Source organism: Gopherus flavomarginatus, chromosome 2 (assembly GCF_025201925.1).
Source record: "Gopherus flavomarginatus isolate rGopFla2 chromosome 2, rGopFla2.mat.asm, whole genome shotgun sequence".
Lineage (NCBI taxonomy): Eukaryota > Metazoa > Chordata > Testudines > Testudinidae > Gopherus > Gopherus flavomarginatus.
In genome coordinates this window covers 264,111,835-264,138,869 of record NC_066618.1, presented here as the reverse complement: position 1 = coordinate 264,138,869, position 27,035 = coordinate 264,111,835, and the positions used below count along the sequence as shown (strand labels likewise).

Here is a 27,035-nt window from a genome sequence, read left to right as displayed (position 1 = left end):
CAGTATCTAGAAGTACATTAATAATAGCACGTCCCAGTGCTGGTACCCTGGCAGAAGGTTTACATTTATCAAAGCTTTCTACATACATCCCAAAAACAAAAATAAACTGCTTCTGGACTAATAGACTAGATATAAATTATTTTCTTTCACAGTTTCTTGATAGGCTGAATAATCTGCTGAATGAACCGTTGTAAGATGTTCTGACTTTCACACTCTTTCATCTATAGAAAATATGCATCCTGCTTTTGCGTGATAGATAGATAGAATACAGGCAGATGGATCCAATACTGGGCATTCAGAACAAAGGCAAAACTTCTCCATCGGAAACTTTAAACTTCCCTACCAGGAACAGTGTATCTGTAGAATGCTTTCTCTTCTCCTCCTGTCAACAAAAATCCTATCATATTATGTCCACGGTGTAAAATAAAGCAGTTAAAAACAAAGTATCTCACAGAGTTCAGCTCATCTCACATTGTCAGAAAGTGAATGGATAGTTGGGGTTATAATCTATTACCTTATATTCTTTGAAAGTCACACATGGACTGAAGATTTCTGAGACCGCCCCAGTTTGAGCGTTTATAGTAGTTGTCTTTCTGAGGGCTGGTCTACACTATGGGGGAAAATCGATCTCAGATACGCAACTTCAGCTATGTGAATAACGTAGCTGAAGTCGAAGTATCTAAGATCGAATTACTCACCATGCTCACAGCGCGGAATCGATGTCCGTGGCTCCCCATGTCGACTCCACAACTCTGTTCGGGTTGGTGGAGTTCCAGAATTGATATAAGCATGTTCGGGAATTGATATATCGCGTCTAGATGAGACGCGATATATCGATCCCCGAGCGATCGATTGCTACCTGCCGATACGCCGGGTAGTGAAGACATAGCCTAAGTAATAACCATAAGAGTGTATGATCCAAAGGGTATCCAGCCTTTAGAGAAATTTTTTTTTTTCCATAGGCCTTTATGAAACAGTCGTAACTTAGTGAATAGCACAAGACACAGAATTTGAATCTGGATTTCAAAAGCCATAAAATTCATGGGTGTTTGGATCAAATGTTTTAGTTTGGGCCCATCTGTAGAGAAAAAGATGTGTGGAACAGTTTACACATATTCCCAATACATATACAAGGGTCACAAAAATCAAGTAATGCTTGTGGTAGAATCTTCACACAACACCTAGATTGTAACCTTTCTTTTCCATGTCTTGATTTCCTGTTATGCTGGGTTTAGTCATTAGTGAGTTCCACATTTAAATTGTAGTACTATGAGTAGCTCCAGTTATTTAATACAAAAAGTTCCTCTGAACTCAGTTTACTGTTATTGGACAATAGATCTTCAGTTTCTGAGTATGGTTAACACAAGCTATACAGAATTTAAAAAACCCCAAAATAATAAAAACAGTGTTTCCATTTAAATTATTAGATTACAAATTATTTTGCTACCTGAAATCCTTCTCTTCACTTTGTCTCCTTTGCTCACACCCCACTCCTTACTTTCTCCCATACCAGTGGAACAGCAAACGTGCGTAAAGCAACCTCTCTCTTCTTCAAAAGACACTTTTAAATCTATTTGTTCCCTGACGCACCACGGCTACACGGGCCACCAACTGCTCCTTTGCTGGATTGGATTGTACTATACTGTCTCTGACTGTAAGCCCTGTGAGTCAAGAACGTTATTGGTTTGGCACAGCTGTCCCACGGGCAATACCATCTATATGTTATGCTCTACATAAATAACAGAGAATCATTCATTTGTACTTTCAGTTAGATTTGTATACTGCCAAAGACAACAATGGCCACCCATTGCTAAGGAAGAATATTGAGTTACAACAGCCACTGCTTATTTTAAGGAGTGAGTCTAAGAGGTACAGAGCAAGATGGCAAGTTCCATTAAGTAGGTGAGATAAATGTGAGTAGCAGCTGTTTTCACCTACACCACTCAACTTTCAATGCTGCTTAGTTTATGGTACATAAATGCACAGCTCAGGTAAAACAATGAGTTGAAAAGAGTTGCTAAGAATGGGATCTTTGGCCCCCTCCTTTGAAAATCTACATATTATAAATGGTTTTAAAACTATACAAACTCTACTGCATGCAACATATTTCTGGCAAAGACTGGACTTCACTTTCTATAAGAATTATAAAAACAATTACTTATTTAAACATTCTTTACTGCATATACTTGCTGTATTCCAAGTAAAGTAATACATACTCATAAACCTGATGTTGACTTCTTAAAAGACTTCTCATGTGGAATACATTAGGATGCCATTCCAGAAATCTATTTATGATTGTGTTTGCCTAGGTATAAAAAAGAAGTACCTTATGCAGCTCAGACATTGATCAGTTTCTGCCCACCTCCACCTATTATAAGTCATGAGCGTTAACGGTTGCTGAATAGTTTATTGTAAACGACACCTCAAGGATGCTCATAGGTGTATAATGAGTGAGTAAAATGATTTTACTGCTCTTATCACCATAAAAGTCCAAAGTCAAAACCACAGTGGGTTTATATCAAACTCATTACTTTGTTGTTAAGAGGGTCTTATATTAATTAGTGGTCTGTACAAAAGTTTACATTGATTTCTTGGGAATATACTTATGCTAAATATACAGTACAGTGACACAGGATATAATGCAATTAAAATGTATGTTCTGCCCATTTTCTATATATTGAAAGAACAAGAATATAAGCTAAATCAATTAAATTTAATTATCAAATAAAGATAATCTTCTTGCAGTTGTAATCATTATGAAATTATTTGGGGAAGTCTGCTTATTTATATATAAAGTTAGAAAGTGAAGAGTGTCTTACAAAATCTTGTAAAACAGTTCTCAGTTTGGTGTTTCTGAAGGGAGAACTGAGCAAGAGCCAAGACAGAATGTAAACTGAACACTACCTGTGAGCTAAAACTGGGTACTTTGGATTCATTAGACTGGTAACAACATGAGTATTATTGCTTTCAAGACCTAAACTCTTCTGATATAGAAACTAACTTGAAACAAGGTAATTTAAGCAGAAGACAATATGACTCATGGATCACATATATAGTTTAAAATTGGAAGCCATTTGTGTTTCTTTACTTCTGAGATATCTGGGTTTGAGTTTTTATGAAAGTCAGATCTTTAACTTTATAAAACAGAAGGTAACACATTCAGGCTACTTACTAGTAACACAGATTAATTATTCTTTCTCTGTTTTAAAGTGAGATGAACTGCAGCTCTAATTGTCCAATCCCTAACAGCAATGCAGCATAGAAAATCTACAGTTAGATAGCACAGGGCTTGGATAGAAAAATGGCACATATTTTGTTATATTTTTGTACAGTGCCATTGCAATAGATAAATACATGTCTGAACATCCAACAGTGTTTGCAGCTATTTACTGCTAGTTAAAACGTTTCTCAAGGCACTCAGCAGCCGCTGCCCATTGCTTTCAACACAGAACATCTTGAGATCTTCAAATCTTAAGTGATTAGTCATAGTTAAAGTGCAGCAAAGTATTGTTAGGTCCATCTTCACTTTTGCTTTACTCCTTTAATTGACACGATTCTTTGTGATTCTTCTGTCGCTGTCAATTTGTCTGATGCTTTTTGTAACGTTAATAGTGACTTCTTTTGTGGACATTTTCTTGGTGTCCCATTTAGCCTGTTAAAAAGTTTAAAACAATATAATGAGTTCAACATTTGGCAGCAAATTGTGAGACATTTACAACAGCTATCTGAAGTTTGTCAAAATAAATATGTTAAATACACAGAAAGACCAAGTGTTCTCCACCCACTTTTGTGATTTGGGGTATATTTTTTAGTTAAGCACAATAGATATATATCTGGCCTCATCCAAAGCCCGTTGACATCAAGGGAAAGACTCCCATAGATGTCAGTGGGTATTGGACCAGGCCAATAAATCCTTTTGACCGACATTAACCCTGCTGCGCATGCACCTCTATGCACAGATTGAAAAATGTATCCCTTTCAACAATGGGGCTAGTTTTAGTGAATGGATGGCATTGGGGGGCTCCCATTGAAGCCAATGGGATTTGAACATACATTGCTCAGGGCAAAGTTTGGCTTGAGTTTTCTTTAGGTTTCTCCTGCTCTTAAACCAGAATAAGTTTTTCAAAATTATAGTTTAGGTTTGTATAAAAGAGAATTAAGTCTTATATACATGGTACAGTTCTGTATCAAATCACTTCCAAAGAATAAAGAACTTTACAATACAGCTCTCATGGAAGAAAAGTCACTCTATTTAAAAAAAAAAAGGTTAAAATACATAAAAAATTAATAGTTTATTTTATTCACTAGCAGCTAACCCAATCCTGGTAATACCAATTGTCCCTTAAAAATAGAATCAATTACAAATAGTTTGATTCCCTAAAGTTGATGGGTAAACTCTCTTTGATGTCAATGGGAGCTGGACTGGCCCTAATCCTCAGGTTCTAGTCACTTACAAATAAGTTTTACACAGGTACTCCTCTTGGTGTCCTAACCTTTTTGGATCAACCCAGAATATGGGGCAGCACCAGAAAGCAGTTGTGTCTTAAAGACATCACTATGAACACACATCATCCAAAGCTCCCTTTTCCAGGAGAATGCTGCATCAGCCCTTTGCAAGATGCAGCAGCATTCCCCTCTTGCATCCAATCAGCTCTGCTGGCCAGCCTGAAGAGGTGGAGTCCTTGCTGGTACGCTGATACCATTGCCTGTCATGCATACCTTAGCCTCTGTTTGCCAGAAGCTGGGAATGGGTGACAGGGGATGGATCACTTGATGATTACCTGTTCTGTTTATTCCCTCTGAAGCACATGGTATTGGCCACTGTCGGAAGACAGAATACCGGGTTAGATGGACCTTTGGTCTGACCCCGTATGGCCATTCTTATGTTCTTATGACCAATATTGTTGCATTATTTCCTTATGCTGCCCCATCTGTCTATCTGTCTCTTGTCTTATGCCTGGATGATGCTGCTGTTGATGATTGATGATGATTAGTAATAACATCTATTACCAAAGCACCCAGGGGCCTTTGTCATGGAACCCATTGTGCTATACAAATGTAGAACAAAAAGACAATCCATGCCCCAAGGAGTTTATAATCTCAGTATAAAACAAGAGACAACAGATGGATACAGACAGACAGTTTGTAAACTTGCTGGGACAGATACCGTCTTTTTGTTCTGTGATTTTATAGCACCTAGCACAATGTCCCTGCCCTCAGAGCCATGATCTAGGTAGGTCTGATGCAGCCATGCAGTGCGGGATCCTGCACAACATGGGATTATGTGCAGGACAAGGCCATGAGCTTTTAATGCTTATTTCCCAAAGACGTGCTTTTCTTTCCATGCTATAAATTTGGACTCCTTTGACCCTTCTGAAAGTTTTGTACAAGAAGAAAACGCACAATTTCTCTGACAATTTGCTTGACCTCCACTTAAGTAAATATATAAAAAATGTCATGAGAATCTGGGGTGTTCTATCACTGTGATGTAGGAGATGTGTCGCTTTCTTCTGATTTACTCTATTCTTAGTAATCAGCAAGAAGTCCATGGGCAATTCTATTTAAAACCAGATGTAGTGATGTAACCCTGGCTATTTACTCCCTGAAGAAAAATTCATGATGCAATATATTGTCTTGTGAAATACAGGAAACAGAGGGCCAAATCTTTGTTACCCTGTGGGCCAACCTGGGCAAGTAGAGCCAGGAGGATTTGTCCCAGAATGTCTGTGCCATCATATAGATAGTAGCTCAGATGGTCCATTTTTAAATGAGGTTGTGTCAGAGTGATGAGGCCTAATAGATGAGTCAGCTCTCTGATCACTGTAGTCTCAGTTAGTTTCCTCAGCAGTATCTGATTGAGGAAATAGGGAGGAATTAGCTAATCAGGTGGGGACACTGGTTGAGTAAGAAACTAATTGGCTCATCAGATGACTAGCTTGATAAAAGGCAGGAAGGAAGTGTTATTGGCCAGGGCAGCTGTGCCCAAACTGAAGAAGATCCCAAGGAAGGGAGATCCCTTTTCCTTCCAGAGCCCTGATGAACAGGGGTCTGATGGTAATAGGGCTACAGGAAGTAGAATAGTTGTACTGAACTGTAGAGGTGTTGGTTAAAGGGACTTCAATAAATTATATGGAGTGGACATGAAAAGAAATAATAGTAATGGAGATATACCTATCTCCTAGAACTGGAATGGACCCTGACAGGTCATTGAGTCCAGCCCCCTGCCTTCACTAGTGGGACCAAGTACTGATTTTTGCCCCAGATCCCTAAGTAGCCCCCTCAAGAATTGAACTCACAACCAATGCTCAAAGCACTGAGCTATCCCTCCCCCCTTAAGAGAAGAGAGTCTGAGCAGTTTCTGTGGTGAACAAGGAAAGGTGAGGCATATGTCCCATTACAGATGTGAACTGTCCTTCGCCATTAATCTCTGCTCATACATATTAATCTTACATATTAATCTGATTATTTTAATAGGAGGCGCTGTGTTTTTCCTCAAGCTGAGCTTTAAATAAAGTACATATTGGGGACATGTACAGTATATATAGTCACCATGCAAAATAAAGATTCACCTTTTAGAAATCTAGTGACAGCAAATGCTTCACTGACCTACCGCAGTAGTCAATTCCACAGGTTGACTGTACACTATTTGGAGTAATATTTATTGTAATTATCTAAAATTTACTGCCCTTTATTTTCAGTGATTGCCTCCTTGTATTTTATGAAATCTTCAATCTGCCCTTCATAATTTGAATAATTCATTCAAGTCTTTTTCTGCCTTTCCAGACTAAATAATTATTGCGTAGTTTATATATATGCATGCCTTCTCTGGACCTTTCCAGTCCTCACTCTACCTTTTTTAAGGTGTGCTAACCATATCTGGACAAGATAAATAAGTGCACACCAGCGTTTGAAATGGTCTTATAATATTATCTCTCTATTTTAATTCACCTATTTGTCTTTTCAAATGTTGCTATGTACCTGGCAAACATTTCATTAGCCACTCACAATGAATCTGATATTTTTTCCTGCAGATTATCTAGATTATAGAGCCAATGCTGTCTTCACTTCCAAAAGTGTAACTCCCACTGAAGTCAGTGGTTGTTACACCCATGTAACTGAGGGCAGAACTGGGCCCCTACATTTGCCAACGTACATTATATTTACGCAAGTTGAATTGCATCTGCCATTGTGCTGCCTAATCATCCAAAGTGTTCACATCCATCTGGTGTTTCTCACAATTCTCCATAGATTTTGTTAATCAAAATAACTTAATGTCAGTCAGCAAACTTCAACTCCCAGTGCACCTCCTCCGTCGAATCTTTCATACAATATAGTTAATAATCCAGGACCCAACATTAACCCCTTGAGTGTCCAACTGTTGCACTTCCTTCATTATTTTATTAATTGTTTTTATTATCAATTTCTTTTAGGCCCATATCCTTTCCACCATACTGACATGCACCTTTGCTGGCACCGCAGTTTGATTCAGCAAGACAACAGAGGACTAGATATTGTAATAAATAATAATACCTAGCTTATATAGATAGATAGCACTTGTCATCAGTAGATCTCAAAGAGCTTTATTCCCAATTTACAGATGGGGAAACTGAGGCACTGCATGACCAAGTGACTTGCCTAGGGTCACCCATCAGCCCAATGGCAGACCCAGCAATATAACCCAGGTCTCCTGAGCCCCAGTCCTGTGTGCTGTGCACTAGGCAACACTGCCTCCCAATAGAGATAGAAGGCAAAGTGAAGTCAGTGAGAATACTCACATAAGTCAGATGACCAAGATTTGACTTAGTGTCAACCAACTTCTCTATGCACATGGATATAACAATAAAAAGATTTGATTGCATGCATCTTTGTGTGCCAGAAAAAGTTGGAAGAATGCATTTCAAGCCAATGATAGAGGGCCCAATTAAGTAATCCATACTCATGTCAGTAGCCTCATTGCAGTCAATGGTCACATGATTTAAGGATTGCAGGAATTGGTCCATCATCTCTAGTAACACCAAATAAAATGAAAGACAAGATGAGTGGGATAATATCTTTTACTGGACCAACTTATGTTGGCAAGAGAGACAAGCTTTTGAACTTACACAGAGCTCCTCTTAAAATGTTTGTATTCCTGTTGCTAAAAAAATAAGAATAATAGATTAGCTCTATCATTTGTAGAATCGAATTCTGAAATGTTGCCAAATATCTTACAAATTGGATTTTATAATTACATTGATTCTGTTACACCATATTCAATTTGACTGATTAAATTTCTCCATGGACTCATGATTATGACAAGCATTTGCACTTTTTCATTTTCAGCAATCCCCTTATGGCGCTTGAAGTCATGTTGACGTGGAATGTGCCCCTGTACTCCTGCTACTGCAATAACTAAATGGAAAGACACAATGGGGTCTAGGTCACAGGGGAATATTTCCATGCTGCAGAAGCAATGAAGGATGAATAATACAGTACAAGGAGGTTTAAAATAAACACACACATACTATTGTGTTTGCTATTAATGAACATTAGAAGTAAAGTTGAGATGTTGCTTCCATTCTAAACTCCCTTTTCCAGTTGCTCTCCATTTTCTCAGACAAATTCCTTTTGCGCTCAAATTCCCCTGCTTGTTCTCCCATCTCAAAGGTAAATGTTTGATAGAACCTGTCTGATGATCCTACTGTGCAGTTGGGTAGGGGCCTCTGGGTCTGTCCCCTGTCAGCACTTAATCACCAGTCAGAAGACGTAGATTCAGAGTCTGCCTCTGCCCAGATCTGCAGCTTCTCATGCAATATGCTGTGGCTGCAATGTAAGTATTTTACTGTATTTCAAAATGTTAAATGGGTTTTGACTGTAAAATGAAGAATTGTAATTATCACAAAAATAATTGTAGTCCCATTGACACTAGCCCTGAGAGTCACGGAACATAATTATAAACAGACCTCTGCTGTTCTGAAGCCATTGTGTTTCTGTGTCATAGTTCCAGGGGCATGGACCGTGGGTTTTGTGCATTGAGTACCACAGCTAGTTTTCTTCTCAGTGTTAATTATTCCACTTGCAGTCGAGGACATGGTAACACAGGTCTGAGTTGATTTTTCATCCTCCAGCATACCTAATAAGAATACATGAAATCACATTCCAACAACAGTTGACACTAACAGCCATCGTTCCCTTGCACAGTATCACTATTTTGTAACTTTTAACTAAAGAATACCGTCAACTTGAAACCTAGTTTCTATAAAACAAGGAGTTAAAAGTTTCAGATAGTAAAGCTGCCTCTGTGTCTCCTATCTATTTTTGTGATTTTTACCTTCACATTTCTCTGTCTTAAAAATGCCTCTCCCGTCATTGTCACTGCATGAAAGACCCACACAAACAAAATGGGACATGAGTTAACATGGGCCCAGATCCTGCAAGCCACTGAACATGAGCAGACCTTCTCTCTACCTCAGAGCCCTGTTGACTTCATGGGTACAAGAGTTTGCCCATGCAGAGAGGCTTGCAGGATCAGGTCCTAACTCACTATACAAGGAAACAATGATGCTGACTGTATAGAAAGTACTATCAAATTCATAAAAAGGAAGACATTGGAAAAAAACTAGACATCTCTCCCCTTGAATCCCTTCTAATCTTAGTAATCTTAGGGGTTATTTATAAAAATGGTAGGTAAGAAATATTCCGATAAAAATATTATTTTTATTTAGAAGGGTACCATTAATTTTTATGAGGATTTATTGCATAATAGTCACAAACAAACATATTTTATCAAAACATTGTGTACATCAATAGTCAAATTATTAATATTTTTTTCAGCTCTGGTTGAAGGTACTGCAAGGCAAACATAGAGCAATATGATATGGGTTAGCCTAAAAGAGTTTCTTCATCTTATTGCATGAACAGAACTAAGCTATCATTTATAATAAGCCTACTTCATTAAACTTGTAGTTGTAATGCTGGGTCTCAAATCTGAGTTGTGGATCTGTCCAAAGTTATAACAACAATGAAAAAAAAGAACAAGGCTGGATGTGTCACTTTGGCTAATGTAGCTTTCATTGTTCAAAAATGCTTAACAATTTCTATTTATAAAGAGGCTTGCTTACATGCCAACAGAAAAAAATTATAATCTTATTTTATGGCTGTACAAGTGTTGTGATCACTGGATGGAGAAGTAAGGGTGTGTACACAGATATAAAGGGGAAATAAATGTGAAGAGGAACTATACAGAAAACATTTATTGCTGTTTGAACTGTGTATGGCATCACCAAACCCAGTCTCATAAATCAGATATGAATTCAAGTGTAGCATTAAGGACACTATAAATGAAAGAGATGTAGTTCTGTATTCTCACCCAGAAATCTGCAGGGAACACACCAGGCAGGAAAAGCTGCCTTATCAATAGAAAGACTTTTCAGTAACAGGTTTCCAAAGAAAGTGACCGAGAGAAGTAAAGTTGACTGAAATAGCAACAGGGGACATACCAAAACAGCTGTCCAAACTGCAAAAAAAGGTCCACCCAAATTTCCAGTCTTGATGCTGAAAGTGATGAAGGTGACTTAATGTGTGAGAAATATGAATAAAAATATATTATTGCATTTTCCTAAACTGTCAGCAGATGGTGACAGAGCGTCTATGTGCCAGTTTCTCTCTAGGACTGTCAGCTGAAAAGAAATTAAAAAAAAAAATCCAAATAATCTTGGTTTGTATAAATAAAAAAATGGAATTGGCTTTTTTTTTAACATTAATAATGCATTTTATGTAAAGAAATATGTTTAAAAGTCCTTAATGCTTGGAAGTTGTCATTTTCTGTGAGAGGAAAAAACTGGTGTTTCTCTCATCTCCTTATCTGCCTCTAACAAAGAGCTTCAGAGTTGATCCTGGCAATCACAGGCAGATGAGCCTGACATCATACTGGGCAAAGTGGTAGACACTATAGTAAAGAACAGAATTATCAGAGACATAGATAAACATGATTTGTCGGGGAAGAGTCAATATAGATTTTGTAAAGGGAAATCATGCCTCTTAGAATTCTTTGAGGGAGTCAACCAGCATGTGGATAAGAGGGATCCACTTGATATAGTGTACTTGGATTTTGAGAAAGCCTTTGACAAGGTCCTCATCAAAGGCTTTTAAGGAAACTATGTAGCAATTGAGATAAGAGGGAAGGCCCTGTCATGGAACAGAAACTAGTTGAAAGACAGGAAACAAAGGGCAGGAGGAATAAATGGTCAGTTTTAAGACTGACCATTGAGAGAGGTGGATCTCAATGGACTGCCGCCCATGGATCTGTATTGGGACTGTGCTGTTCTGAAAAGGGGAAATGAACATTGAAGTGGCAAAGTTTGCAGAAGACATTAAATTATTCAAGATAGTTACGACCAAGGCAGATTGTGAGAAATTACAGAGGGATCTCACAAAATGAGGTGACTGGGCAACAAAATGGCAGACGAAATTCAACATAGATAAGGGCAAAGTAATACACGTTTGAAAAAATAATCTCTGATATACATTTACAATGATAGGTTCTAAATCAGCTGTTACCACCCAACAAAGAGATCTTGGAATCATCACGAGGATAGTTCTCTGAAAACTTCCACTCAGTGTGCAGCAGTGGTCAAAAAGGCTAACAGTGTGCTAGGAACTATTAGGAAACGGATAGAAAATAAGACAGAAAATATCACAATACCACTAATAAATCCCTGGTACACCCAAGCCTTGAACCAGTTCTGGTTGCCTCCTCTCAAAAAGGATAGAGTGGAATTGGAAAAAGTTCAGAGAAGGGCAACAAAGATGATAAAGGGCTTCCGTAGAAGGAGAGATTAAAAAGATTAGGGAGGTTTGTTTTAGAAAAGAGATGACTAAGGGGGATATGATGGAAGTCTATACAATCATGACTAGTGTGGAAAAAGTGAATAGAAATGTGTTATTTACCTTTTCACACAATACAAAAAGCTGATGAAATTAACAAGCAGCAGGTTTATTAAACAAGAGGAAATACTTTTCACAGAACACACAACTAACCTGGGGAATGCATTGTCATGGGATGCCGTGATGGCCAGAAGTATAACTGGGTTCATAAAAGAACTGGATAAGTCCATCAATGGCTATTAGCCAAGATGGTGAAGGATACAACCTAATGTTCAGAACAACTCTAAATTTCTGACCCCCAGAAGCGGAAGATGGGGGTGGATCACTCCATAGTTGCCCTGTTCTGTACACTCCCTGTGAACCTTTGGTATGAGCCACTGCCAGAGTAAAGATACTGGGCAAGATGAATCATATTCTGACCCAGTGTGGTAGCTCTTACATTCTTATTCCACAGCACTGACACCTTCCAACATTCAGCAATAAACATCTCCTCTCCTGCACCACCATGAAGTCTACTCAAGCAGCTTGCATTTTAAATCTCAGACCTCCCTGCCACTCTCCAGACTAAGGTGTGCAGCAGAGTAGTAATAACAAATTTAAACATTTTATTAAAGCTAATGTTAAAAAAATTATATAATACATATGTTGGGAAAAGAGTGTCTGTATATCTAATATTAGATTATCCACAAATATAAAGTTAGTTTTTAAAAGTCATATGCTACTTTTTTTCTTGGCCCAGTCACCTGGCATGGGTCAGGGTTACAAAGGATTCTAGACTATTGTTGCACACTCAGATGATTTGCAGGAAGGGACCTGAGGAGCCAGTCAGTTATTTAGGAACAAGGGCTCAAGAACTATTTATGTATTTATGGCATAGCCTATGGAAACAAATGCAGGCTTGTTAGCCAAGAACTCTTAAGTTCTATGCCCCCCTCTGGTACTGACTTAGTGAGGCCTTGTGTAAATTGGTTCTACTCCCTGCTTCAGTTTCCCCATCTGAAAACAGAGCTAAGGATACTCATTTATCTCACAGAGGTGTTGTAAGCATGACTTACTACAGCTCTTTGAAGATGCACAGTGCTATAAGTGCTAAGTATTAATACCTACATTTGGACATTTCAAACATATGGTGTGATGGGGTGTCCACCCCACACGAGGCCTGAAGGAGTTAAGGTAGCTAGATGGTATAGTTAACTGCCTGGCCTGCACCTGGAGGAGGAGCCAGGGAGTAAAAAGATGGGTTTCAGAGGGGTAGCCGTGTTAGTCTTGGAACAGATTTATTAGCATAGATGTATCTTTCTTGGGATTGTGGAAAACCATAAACAGTGGAAATGGGAGATTTGGTTCATTTGTGTCCTCTGTTAATTTGCTGCTTAAATGCCACATTCTGCTGAGATTAGACATTCTGTCCAACACTTATCTGAAACTAACCAATTATCAGAATCTGGGACTGCAAATATCAGTTCCATTCTCTCTTTCCATTGAGCCCAGTTATCAGTTACATTGCCATTATCAGGGTCTGTTGATGTACTGCAGGCTTTAGCCTTGTTTTAGTCTGACGCCATTATGTTTGCTTTTCTAAAAGTAAGAAACTATTTTAGAACCCTTGTTCATCAACAAGGGAATGATTTACTGAGCCGGCTATTACACTATGAAAGACAGGCAGCATGCTGTTTCCTGGGACGAACTGTTTGAAAGCAACAGCTACTGGAGAACTGTCTGAGAACTCAGGAGGCTGAAGAAGCCATGTTGTAAGCAGCCACAACAAACCCTGAGTGAGACCTTATGTGGCAGAAGATCCAGACATAACAAAGCATAAAACACTCACAAGACTAGAGAAAAACTGACTCTTGGAAATTCTAGCACAATCCGCTGCAAGTTTAAGGACTTAATGTATTCACTTTCCTCTTCATATATTACTGGTGTGAAGGAATCAGAACAACAATCCATTAGCAATGGAAGCTAGAGCACAAGATTGTGTTAACAAATCAGAAAATGAAACATAATTTAGATGTTGGCTATTTCATTAATTCATATCTGAATCCTAATTAGAGAACAAACAAGGTCGTAAAGAAAGGACCAGGCACAGAACTTCTTGCTCTCCAGATAGCAAGCATTTGCCAGTGTTATAAAAGAAGTAGAATACTGCCATGTCAAAAATAAAGGAATGACTGGTTACATTTTTTCCCTCTCTCACCATCTGGAAGTTGCAAGCTGTTAAGGTGGAAACATCCTGTATCTGAGTCTCGCCTAAGTATAATTTAAACCAAACTGCCGAGGCATTTATGTCATCATCATCATGTTGATAAATGCAAAGTAATGCACATTGGAAAACTGTATATATAAAATGCTGGGGACTAAACTAGCTGCTACCACTCTAGAAAGAGATTTTGGAGTCATTGTGTCTCTGAAAACATCTGCTCAATGTGCAGCCGCAGACAAAAATGGCTAACAGACTGTTAGGAAAGAGATAGACAACAAGACAAAAATAACAATGGCAATATATAAAGCCATGGTATACCCACGGCTTGGATACTGTGTGCAGTTCTGGGTACCTCATCTTAAAACAGATATTAGAATTAGAAAAGTACAGAGAAGGGCAACAAAAATGATTAGGAATATGGAACAGCTTCCATACAGGGAGAGATTAAAAAGACTGAAACTGGTCAACTTGGAAAGAGATGACTATGGGAGATATGACAGAGGTCTATAAAACCATGAATGGTGTGGAGAAAGTGAATAAGGAAACGTTATTTACCCTTTCACATAACACAAGGAGTCACCCAATGAAACTAATAGGCAGCAGGTTTAAAACAAACAAAAGGAAGTAATTCTTCACAGTCAACCTGTGGAACTCATTAGCAGGGGATGTTGTGAAGGCCAAAAGTATAACTGGGCTCAAAAAAGAATTAGATATGTTCATGGAGGATAGGTCCGGGGTGTCCCTAATTCTCTGACTACCAGATGCTCGGACTAGATGACAGGCAGTGGATCACTCGATGAATTGCTATGTTCTGTTCATTCCCCCTGAAGCATCTGGCACTGGTCATTTTCAGAAGACAGGATATGGGGCTAGATGGACCATTGTTATGACCCACTATAGCCGTTGTTATGTTCTTATCATAGTAATGTCAGAGTGCCTGTTTTCACACACCCCTTCCTCTCTCTTCACTTGCAGAGCTCTCAGAGCAGCAGTGTCCCACCCTCAGGTATCAGTTGACATAATTTATTTAGACTTTCAAAAGATCATTGCCAATACTCCTCACAAGATGCTACAAAAGAAGTAAAGTAGCCATCAGCTGAGAAGCAAAGTATTGTCATGGATGATACTGGTGAAAAGACAAGAAACAAAGAGTAGGAATAAAGAGTGAATTTTCATCATGTCAAAAGGTTAGCAGCAGGATGCCTCAAGGTTCTATACTAGGTCCAGTGTTGTTTAATATATTTATTAATGACTTGGAAAAGTAGTGAACTGTTAGGTAGCAAACCTTGCAGATGACACTTACTTAGGCTGGTCAAGTCCACATAGGGTGACCAGACGTCCCGATTTTATCGGGACTGTCCCGATATTTGCTTGTTTGTCCCACATCCTGACCGATGTTCAGTTGGGACACTGGACAAACAAGCAATTTTGCCCTCCGCTCCAGCACACAGGCGGAGCCCGGAGGGGCTCGTGCCCCCTAGCCCCGACACTGCCCTCTCCTTCCCCCATTGGATCCCTCCCCAAATCCCTGGTCTTCCCCAAGCGTGCCATTCCTCCTCCCTCCCAGGCTTGTGCCGATCAGCTGTATGGCGGCGCAAGTGCTGGAGGGAGGCCCGGGGGATGCAGGGGAGCACGGGGTGAGTGAGTCCGGCCTGGCCTCCAGCGCAGGCAGGAGGGTGGGGTGGTACCTGCAGGGGCAGCCCCGGATCTGGACTGAGGAACTGGCTCCCTGTACGTGCCCATGGGTGGGGGTGGGGGGGCAGGAGCTGCATGCGTGAGGACTCCAATGGGGCTTCACCTCCCACCACGTGGAGGCAGCAGCAGCCCCGTTCATTCCCCTGCGTGACCCGAGTGGGATGGGGGGGCTGGGGCCTACTGCCCCCACTCTGGGGCCACCCGCGGTGCTCTGTGGGGCAGCTGGGTGCAGGCCGGGCCCCGGCACACTCAGGGTGATGGGATTGCGCCGCCCGGCAGGGCGGGCTGTAGGGAAACCCCTCCCCGGGGTGGAGGCAGTGGCAGCCCCGTTCATTCCCCTGCGGAACCTGAGAGGGACTAGGGGGCTGGGGCCTGCTGCCCCCACTCCAGGGCCGCCTGTGGGATTGCACCAGCTGGGCACCTTCCCCTATGGGGGGAGGTGGAGAGGAGGCGAGCTGGTGTTGGGGGGGGGGGGCGCTCTGGTGGCTTATTTTTTCCCCTCTGATGCCCTCTGCATCCCGATATTTCAGTTTTGTCATCTGATCACCCTAAGTCCACAAAAGATATGAGGAACTTCAGAGGGCCTGACCAACTAGGTGATGGGGCAACATGGTGGCAGATGAAGTTCAAAGTTGATGAATGCAAAGTAATGCACATTGGAGAGAAACATTTGAATTATTAATATACTTTACAGGGTTACAAATTATCTGTATCAACTAAGGAAAGTGACCTGGGCATCGCTATGTACAGCTCAATGAAGATCTTGGCTCTATGTTCAGCTATGGGCAAAAAAGCAAATAAGGCTACATAAGAAATAGAATGGAGAATTGTGATCTGTATGAAATGCTGAAGCGACATTTGCACCTTCTTCTGTCCCAAACCCCTGAGAAGTCCCTTCTGTACAGAACACCATTGGAAGAGCTTCCACTACATGCCAGGGAGAAGGCATTCTGTGCAAACAGAGGGAGATCTGCTTGGGTGTGTGCCCCTTCATATATATTCATGGAGGGGAGACTCCACCTACCTTTGCAAACCTTTAGGGCTCAGTGCTGCTTTCTGACTGGCAGCATCATACCACAAAGCTTGGGAAAGCAGCAGGAAGCTATATATCTTGTGTGTATACAAAATAAATAAATTATCAAGATATGGCCAATCACCACTCTTCTTATGTGTCACGCCCTTTGGACTAATCTCTGTATGTTCGTCTTACATTAATTTGTCTTCAGATCATGGACAGGACCACCTGTTCTGTTTGGAAAGTAGCTCATGCATTTTCAACACGAGTAATATGAAGTGTATGCATCCCATGCAGCGCAATCAGTGATTTTTCAATATATTACAACAGGTGATACCTAATGAAAGACAGAGGACAGGATCATGCACTTATAGACTCTGCTCTCGCAGTGAGCTCCATGTGGACTCACCCCTGTGCTTGTGCAGGTACAGACATTTACTAACATGGAGCTTTTTTGCAGATTTTTGGGACAGGGATTTTTCCCCCACTGATATGTCAGGATACAGAATAACGCCCTGATACTGATATGTTTGGGTGTTGTAACTGTCTTGCAAATAGACTTGATGTTGCACCCTGTGATGGGGTGTACCAGGCCCAGAGGCACCTGCTGAAGGCCTCAGGATACTGCCACACACTATCCCAGAAAGAAGCAATATAGAAGTCCCCAGGCTGCCTAGAGTGGCTGCAAGGAGCAGCCAATCAGGGCCCAGGAGGGCCATGTAAAAACAGCTGCAGTGCTCAAGACAAGCAGTTGCTGCGTGGAGCTGGAGGAGTGTGGGTTGCATTCTTGGATGGCTGAGGGAGGTCCAGGACTGCAGACAGAACAGCTAAAGAGGACCCAGTAGCATATACTTGCTATTCAGAGGGTTCCTGGGCTGAGAGCAGGAGTAGTGGGTGGGCCTGGGTTCCCTCCCCACATTAGCCATGGGGGAGTGGCCTGAATATTGAAACGGTACACACTTTCAGAAGGGGAACTGAACTGCTTAGTGGCTCAGCTGGAGATCTGGGGCCAGAAGGATCCAGAGAGGGCAAAGCCATTGCCTCCATGGAGAAACCTTGGGGTATGGCTCAATATCCAGGCCAGGTAAAGACTGTCATACTATTAAAGGACTGAGCCTAGGAAAGGATGCAGGACATTATGGAGGGCCCTGAAGTAGGCCCAGCTGGACTGTATGCCGCAGAAGGGATTTGTTTTGTTGCACGCCAACTATGCATGACTTGGTCAAAGGGCTGAGTCTCCAAAGAACTACCTGAAAAACCACTGACAGGAGTCACCACAGACTGAGAGTGGAGCAGATGCACACCTGGGCTGGGGACACTCACAAGAGGTGGGTGCTACCCTGTTACACACCCCATGCACTGATACACCATCATAAAATAAAGAGACAAATATCATGGCTATATTTGTTCTGGAAGGAAAATACAGATGGTACCAAACTTAACAACATGCCTGTGATCACAACACCACACACAAAATAACAGGCTTAAAATTTGTCTAATCATCTAGCACAGAAATTTGAATTTAAGTTGTGGTCTTCGTTTTAAGGAGTGGAATGACTTTCCAGGTCCAGGAGAGCAGTAAAAATTAAAAAAAAACAAAAAACAAAACATATTTCAAAGTTAAATTGGGGCCAGTCAGCCTTGACAATAACCCTTTTATTAGGCCTTAAATAATAAATACTTAGTACATAAAGAGGTTTATGTTATTAAAGAACTCTGCAAACACTTACAACACCTCTGGGAGGTTGGTAAACATTACTACCTTCATTGATTTTTCCCAAAGCCACAGAGGAATCCAGTGCCAGACGGGGCTAGATCCCAGCATGACCTTCCGGCTCCTTGTCCTGCACTCTGGCTCTTATTTACTGGATACAGTAGTCATCTAACATGACCTCTTCCTTCTGCTGATGTGCCCACAGGAGGAGGGCAAAGAAGAAGGAAACAAAAACAGTTCCCTCCTGATTCTTCTATTTTGGGGTGGCATTTGCCTTCCCTTTTTCCACCTGGAGGAGCAGGCGTTCAATCTGCCACCCTCTGTGGCCAGGGCCTCCTGCATGGCAGCCTAGTGTCTCTTTGCTGCCTCCCAGTCCTCTGTGGCTGCCTCCTCTGGAGAGTGTCCTCTGGAAGCACCTTAAGAGTGAAAATGGATTCCACAGTGCAGGGAGAGGGAGCAGAAACATTAAACAGTGTTAGGTTTTATTAACTTTTCTGAGTACTCCCACAGGGTTTGGGCAATGTTGTTCTCATAGCCTTAAATATAGCAACACAAATGGTTCTGCAATAATAAGTCAATTAGTGATAAAAAATTACAGTGTTTTGAATGGGAGAAAGTGCTTCTGAATCACTCAGCTGACATGTTCCTTGGTTGCTATGGTGAAAATGTATTTGTTTAAACCAGTTAAAGAAATACTAGGGATTCAATATTCCTTCTGTATTATCCAAGGGTTAAAACAATAATATTAATGTAACTTTGGGGATGATTGTTTTTCTTGTTTCTGGTTATGAAAGTACTAGAATATAACACTAATTTTCATTTGTTATTTTGCTGACATCCTTTTAGCTGTAACTCTTCAATCAACAACTCTTACCAAGGATTTCCTATTGTGCACCTTGGAAATAATCCATAGGCAAACAAAACAGGGTCCATTTTCATTATTCAGCCACTGGAAAATGTATTTACATTATCAGAGATCTCAGATCTCCACTTGTTACCATAGTAAAGTTTTCCAACAGTAACATACGTATAATCCTGGGTTAATATTGCATTTATGTTCTGCACATCCATATGTCAAATCAATTATTTTACTCTGGTAAAGAACAGCAAATAGGTGATTAATTCTTCTTTAGAGAGGGAGGTAAACAATAATTTTCAGTTCTAATGTCTTAAATTACAAAACAATGAATTTTTTTTTTTATCTGAGAGGTTATACAAGACCTATTCTGACCTGTAAGAGTCACCATAGCATCCCCTCACAACATTTCCCCTTTCTGACTTTCCTCCTCACCTTCAGCCATGTGCTGGTGTGACGATGCAGTTCTGGTGGGACCCAACTGAGAGTGCCAGTTCAGGACCAATTGCTCAAACAGGGCAGTCACAGCCCAAGGCTGGGGTTTTTCCACCTCTAAGGCAAACCAAACCAGCCAGACAAAAATGACTTCGGTTTCACCCCACTGGCTAACCACAAGTCACACAAGCAATTTCCTTAGACACTCCAGTCTCCCAGTATCACCACCAGTGCCACTTGTCCTGGGGATGAATGGTTATGAAAACCAACACCCCAATAAAAGAAAAAGGTTCTCTCGATCCCAAAGGACCAAGCCCCAGACCCAGGTCAATATACACATCAGATCTTACCCACAAATCACGTTGTTGCCAATCCTTTAGAATCTAAAATCTAAAGGTTTATTCATAAAGGGAAAAAGGTAGAGGTGAGAGCTAGAACTGGTTAAATGGAATCAATTACATACAGTAATGGCAAAGTTCTTAGTTCAGGCTTGTAGCAGTGATGGAGTAAACTGCAGGTTCAAATCAAGTCTCTGGAGAACATCCCCCACTGGGATGGGTCATCAGTGCCTTGTGTAGAGCTTCAGTTTGTAGCAAAATCCCTCCAGAGGTAGGAAGCAGGATTGAAGACAAGATGTTAGGCCTCAACTGGAGTATTGTGTCCAGTTCTGGGCACCACATTTCAAGAAAGATGTGGAGAAATTGGAGAGGGTCCAGAGAAGAGCAACAACAATGATTAAAGGTCTTGAGAACATGACCTATGAAGGAAGGCTGAAGGAATTGGGTTTGTTTAGTTTGGAAAAGAGAAGACTAAGAGGGGACATGATAGCAGTTTTCAGGTATCTAAAAGGGTGTCATCAGGAGGAGGGAGAAAACTTGTTCACCTTAGCCTCCAATGATAGAACAAGAAGCAATGGGCTTAAACTGCAGCAAGGGAGATTTAGGTTGGACATTAGGAAAAAGTTCCTAACTGTCAGGGTAGTTAAACACTGGAATAGATTGCCTAGGGAAGTTGTGGAATCTCCATCTCTGGAGATACTTAAGAGTAGGTTAGATAAATGTCTATTAGGGATGGTCTAGACAGTATTTGGTCCTTCCATGAGGGCAGGGGACTGGACTCGATGACCTCTCGAGGTCCCTTCCAGTCCTAGAGTCTATGAGTCTATGAGTCTATGGAGATGAGGCATCAGCCTTATACAGGCTCTTCCAGGTGTAAGAACACTTCTTTGTTCTTACTGTGGAAAATTACAGCAAAATTGAGTCTGGAGTCACATGGGCAAGTCCCTGCCTACTTTGCTTAGTTACAAGGCGTATCTGCCTCCTCTCAATGGGTCAATTGTGTAGCTGATGGTCCTTAATGGGCCATCAAGCAGGCTAAGCAGAGCTAACACCAACGTGTCTGGGGTGTCACCCAGAACTACAGCACCAATTTGAAATACAGACAGTATACAGCCAATACTTATAACCTCAACTACAAAATGATACAGACATACAGACAGCATAATCATAACCAGTAACCCATAACCTGGTCCTAGACACCTTATATGACCCCCTTTACACAAGATTTGGTGCCACTACAGGACCTTGGTTGCAAACCATGTTCTATATGGTCCCAGTTTATATCAATAATGTCACAGCTGGACTCTTTTCTGACTGATGAGGATTAGATCTCACTTCTTCTGGAGCCCATAAGCATTATTTATGAGTGTGCTGGAGTCACTAGAAATCTCTTCAGGGTGTTTGTAGCCTTTTATTTTATTTAAAGTGAATTTAGTAATGTGGTATTATGCCACTGTAGGTTTGGCTCTGGTGGCTAGTTTCAAGCTCAACAGAGTGAAAGTCACTTCTGCTACTTGCTTCAGATTTAGAGTCTCTAGGAACACATAGTGACATGCATACATTCTGAAGTACAGGGTCTAGTATGTTTTACAAGTGTTATTAAAGTTGCAATTAAGGTCATGATTACCCATGCATATGGAAATTATGTAAAGACCTATGGACAAGTTACAAATATAGTCAGATTCGCATCCTTAACAATATTCTTAAGGTCTGATGGATGCCTTGCCAATTGATCATCAGTAGAAGGATAGTTCCTGTTGGAGTTTTCCTATACGGAACTCATTTTACCCAGTCTGGGAGCCTTCTTTTATCTTGTGATTCTGACACCTACACTCTGCACAAGTGTGTGAAGGTGTCCACCCTCTTTTTCCTTATTTGTATTTGTTCCTTAAAAATAATGGTGTACCTAGGGCCAGTGCTACCGTTAAGGCGAACTAGGCGGTTGCCTAGGGCGCCAAGATTTGCGGGTGCCAAAAAGCAGTGCCCCCAATTTTTATTTTACAGTGGTTCTTCCTTGAGTGCATGGTCGCTGCTCCACTTCTCCCACCTCCCAGGCTTGCAGCACCAATCAGCTGTTTGGCGCCGCAAGTCTGGGAGGGGAGGAGAATTAGAGTGGTGGCGGCATGCTCAGGGAGGACATGGAGCAGAGGTGAACTGGGGTGGGGAGGTGCTGCATGGCTCCCGGGGGGGGGGTGAGCTGCCATGGGGGAGGGCGCATCAGGGCAGGGGGGGAGCTGCCGTGGAGGGGGGGGGCGCGTCAGGGCGGAGGGGGAGGTGGGGAGCTGCCGCAGGGCTGGGGCGGGGCGAAAGGTGGAAGTTTCGCCTAGGGCGCAAAACTTCCTTGCACCAGCCCTGGGTGTACCCCATTTTTCATAGATTGGTTATAGTTCCTTTTATTCTCTTTAGCTTTTATGCATAACATATAGCCTGCGGTTAGGGCCCGTGTTAGAACAACGTGACTACCAGGTATCTTGTAGTCAAAATTACTCTTACAGTTAATTTTTAAGCCATTGACACATCTTTTCCTGTAATCTTGTAGCATAGGGTCATTCTTTGGTCACTTTATTTATGTCAAGCATTTCTTAGGCATAAGGCCTAGTATGGCCAAGCTGACATTTTACATGTCTGTAGGCCTTGCGTTTCAGCCCTACTTACTTAAATACCTAATGCATTCTTATCCCTTCTGACTACTGGTCAATTTTATACTTCTATAATCCTACAATTTAAATCTATTTAGCATACAATTATTATATATTACATGATATGTTAGTTATTCATAACATCACACAATAAATGAATGATAAAATGAAGTAATTGGCTACAGTAGTCCATCTTCCCAGCAGCTGAATGTGTTGTTCAGGTAGCAGAGAACTTGATTCATTTCACAGTAGTACACTGTGCTACTCCGTACCATTAGGCTAGTCCCAACCACCTTATTGCGCTGGAAGTCTGCAAGATATAGAGTGCTCAGATCTTCCTGATATGAAATCCACTGGTGCAATAGAGGCAGTGTGAAAGGACTGGTAAAAGGAAGGCAACTGATGTGGGTTAAGGTTTGCAGGAATTCCAGAAGTGAGACTTTAGGAAGGATTTGAATGAGAACAGATTGTAGGCTTTGGGGTGCTGGAGTGAGAAGTAATTCCGTAGGATCAGCAGCATGGGAGGCACAAAGCTGGGAATGGGAGGATATGAATGGGGTGTGAAGGTTGGTAGCTGCAGGAACTGAAACACAACAAAATGTATTGCTAGAAGAATGGAGAGTCAAAAATCAAAACTAGTGGGATGGGGCAATTATTTTGCTCTTCTGCAGATGGCCAGCCTTTCCCCTGGATGGGTTGCCCTGCAACATAGTCAGAATACATGATCTTCCAGGAAGACCTAAAGGGTCAAGATAACTTTTGCTTGATGAGGTACATGAGATTTTAACACTCAACCAGCTGAGGGCAAATCAGAAAACTTGACTCTTCAATCAACTGACTAGAAGGATTTAAAAATAAATTCAACAACTTTAAAAAAAAAAAACCAACAACTTGACCTCCTGCTGTGACTCTCACAGTCACAAACTCCCTCAGTACAAAACTGCACCTTCATTTACCCATTTCCTTTTTAAAAAGCATACACTGTTACTGATCATAATAGAAAAAAAAGGCAAAATAGGTTTTAGATGCTAAAGAAATAATTATAAGTACTTAAGCCAACAGCCAAGAAAATTGTTGGAGAAGAGCAAATTACTGATTACTGTACAAAAAAGGGGCAAGCCATCGTTTCTATGCAAGTCCACTGGTGGGAAATGTACATACTCACACAGCATGTAGCATCACTGGCATAATCGCTGAGAATGCTGTGTTTAGCTGTTAACAGTCCCTCAATGTTGAGCTGTAGTATTCTCAGGGCTAGTTCAAAGGCTTAAATGTTGGTAGGTGGGCAGAATTACATCAGGAATGTTGGCTGGCAAGTGACCAAGATTCAGTCCTGGAAAGGACTTCAAATGCTGTCTGCTGGTTGGATCATCAGTTTCCCTGGTATGAACCGGGTACTCATGGGTTGCACGAAAAAATGCTGAACCTCTTTCTTGTCACTTGAAATATGAATCCCACCCAACTACCTCAGCATAATCCTCGATAGATTTCTTACATATCTTAACCATCTGAGGAAAACTGCACCTAACGTGAGGACTCAGAACATATCTTCTAAGCAAATTGGCCAGGACTTCGTGGTGAGCAAATGCTCCAGTTCTTTGATCATCTGAGTTAGCTCTCTGTTACTCTGCAGCTGTACTCTGGCCTGGCTCCATTCGTCTCACAAGAAGTTGGTTGACACACAAATACATTCAACTGTGCACACTGTAACTGGGAGGATTCCATCCACACCAGCACTGTGGCTCCCTGAGGTAGCCACTGATCCACACATCCATTGTGAGGATGCTACAGCCTCAATGGTTGAGAAGATCAGGGCAAACCCAAACCTACCACCATACACTCCTCTTTGACTACCCAAAAGCACACCTGTCTTCAAAGCACCCATTGTGGGCCCACTTGCCGTGCCCAGATTGCTCATGGGTCCTTCTGAACACATATCGAATGGACCAGGGTCAATATGCAGCCATCTTCATGCCTGAGCACAGGTGCTGGAACTAGGGATGCTTGGGGTGCTGCTGCAGCCCCTGACTTGAAGTGGTTTCCATCATATACAGGTTTACAGTTTGGTTCAATGGCCCTCAGCACCCCCACTAGACAAATCGTTCCAACACCCCGCACCTGAGGCCAATGAGAGAATCCTACATATGGCTGTGGCCAAAGACAGACAATGTCACACAGCACTAAAAACTGCCCTCTGACCAGATTTGAGGGTGGTCTGAGGGCTCTGCACTTTGCTAATAAGGGTGCTGCAAAGTGGCTTGGCAAGCTCTGCATCTGATCAGAAAAACTGGCATAATCCAACAAAATAGCACTGCTCCATCTCTGTCCAACAGGAGGCCTGATGTAAAAGAAAAATTAGCAGCATTGCTGCACAGCTTTTCAGTCCTGGCATTAACTGAATCTGAGCTTAAAACAAAAAACAACTTTGAACCTCAGAATTTCTTACACTGCAATTGAGTTCTTTTGCCTTTAAGGTGTGCACTACACTGAAAGTGGGACTGGACTGGTTATTATGACTGTTTTGCGCCTATAATGCTGTTCTTGTTACAGGTATCCAAACCTCTGTCACCTTGAGACTGGATTACAATTATGTGCTCAACATGAGGCTATCCCTAAACACCATTAGGAAGTTTCAGTAACGCAGAATGCAGCAGCCTTAGCAGTATTTACATATGAAACACATTACACGTGTACTCGGTGATTGGGACTAACTTCCATTACATTTCCAAGTTCAATGTTAGGGGGGGGGGGGTGTGTGTGTGTTTTATCTGTATATCCCACATGGCTCAGGACCCACTAGCCTCTCTCCTGGAGATACCAAGACAGCTAGGGAGGCCCTCTACTGAGGGCCTATGCACAAGGCACATTCAGTGAATTTGTTTTACCCATGTGCAAATGACTACACAAGGTGGAAGGCCATGTGGAATCAGTCCCACTCCATCTACTTTGAAATGCAGGGGGAATTTAGGGAGACAGATTGTAATTATACAAATTGGAATTCATCTGGGATTTTGTGAAAAATGGTATGGTCTGTTGATGAACCACAAATGATGAGGGTCCTGATTATACAACCCATCCTAAAGTCCCCACCTCTATCAGCACAGTAGCTCAATACAAGACCACTGATTTAGGGAAGAGTACCACCAACAGAACTGTAAACCTCACTTAGTGAGGCACATGGGGTTTCCTTGAGAATCTCCCATCTGAGTGCTGAAAAAATCCAGCCTTGCTCAGGGCAAGACCTGATAAGATTACAACTCGAGTTTGTATAACGGCAAAAACAATTTCCCTTCCATCAATTGTGTCAAATATTTAAACTAAAATTTATTCATTAAGGGTTTCTGATACTTATTTACCAAAAATAAACAAATAAAAATATTTTGGAGGAGATAGAGGAATATTATGTATTTAGAGGAGCCCATCAGAATACACTAGGTATTTCTGACAAATATATATTTAAATGAACAATATTTTAAAAGAAACAACCCCATAACATGTAAAAATGCTAAATGGCCATGCAGCACAAACTTCCCCCACACCCCCTCAAAAAATTATCCACTTTCCCTATTCATCACCCGTAGCCACATTTGCTTCTGTAGCATCCTTTCCAATATAGGCCACAGACTAACAAAGCACTTAAACATGTGCTTAATTTTAAGCATGTGTGTAGTAGTGTCATTGACTTCAGTGGATGACCTGAGTAATTATAGTCTGGTAAACTGACATCCATCTCAAGCAAGATAATGGAGAGGTTGATATAGGACTTGACAAAGAATTAAAGGAGTGTAATATAATTAATGAAAACCAACATAGATTTATGGAAAATAGATACTGTCAAACTAACTTGATTTTTTTATGAGATTACATTTTTGGTTGATAAAGATAATAGCGCTAATGTAATAGATTTTTGTAAAGTGTTTGACTTGATATCACATGACATTTTAGTAAAAAAATTAGAATTATATAAAATTAACATAGTACACATTACATGGATTAGAGACTGATAGGTCTCAGTGTAACCGTAAATGGGGAATTGTCATTGAGTTCGGGAGTGTTAACATTTTTACCAATGACCTACAAGAAAACAAAATCATCACTGAAAAAGTTTGCAGATGACACAAATTGGAGGAGTGATAAATAATGAAGAGGACAGGTCACTAATAAAGAGACATTTGGATGGCTTGGTAAACTGGGAGCAAGCAAACAATATGTATTTTAAGACAGCTAAATGTAACATATACATCTAGGCATAAAGAATGTTGGTCATACTTACAG

General features: G+C 41.1%; 1 protein-coding gene across 1 annotated transcript in view; it reads right to left on the bottom strand.

Annotated features, from left to right (window-relative positions):
• Window positions 1-295: 295 nt before the first annotated feature.
• BAALC (BAALC binder of MAP3K1 and KLF4) overlaps window positions 296-27,035 on the bottom strand; it is a 47,194-nt gene continuing 20,454 nt past the window's right edge. The window contains exons 2-3 of the mRNA XM_050941437.1: window positions 8,943-9,112; window positions 296-3,652 (exon numbers count right to left, since the gene is read on the bottom strand). Coding sequence (XP_050797394.1) covers window positions 3,542-3,652; window positions 8,943-9,112 — 281 coding nt within the window. The 3' untranslated portion in view covers window positions 296-3,541. The remainder of the gene's footprint in view (window positions 3,653-8,942; window positions 9,113-27,035) is intronic.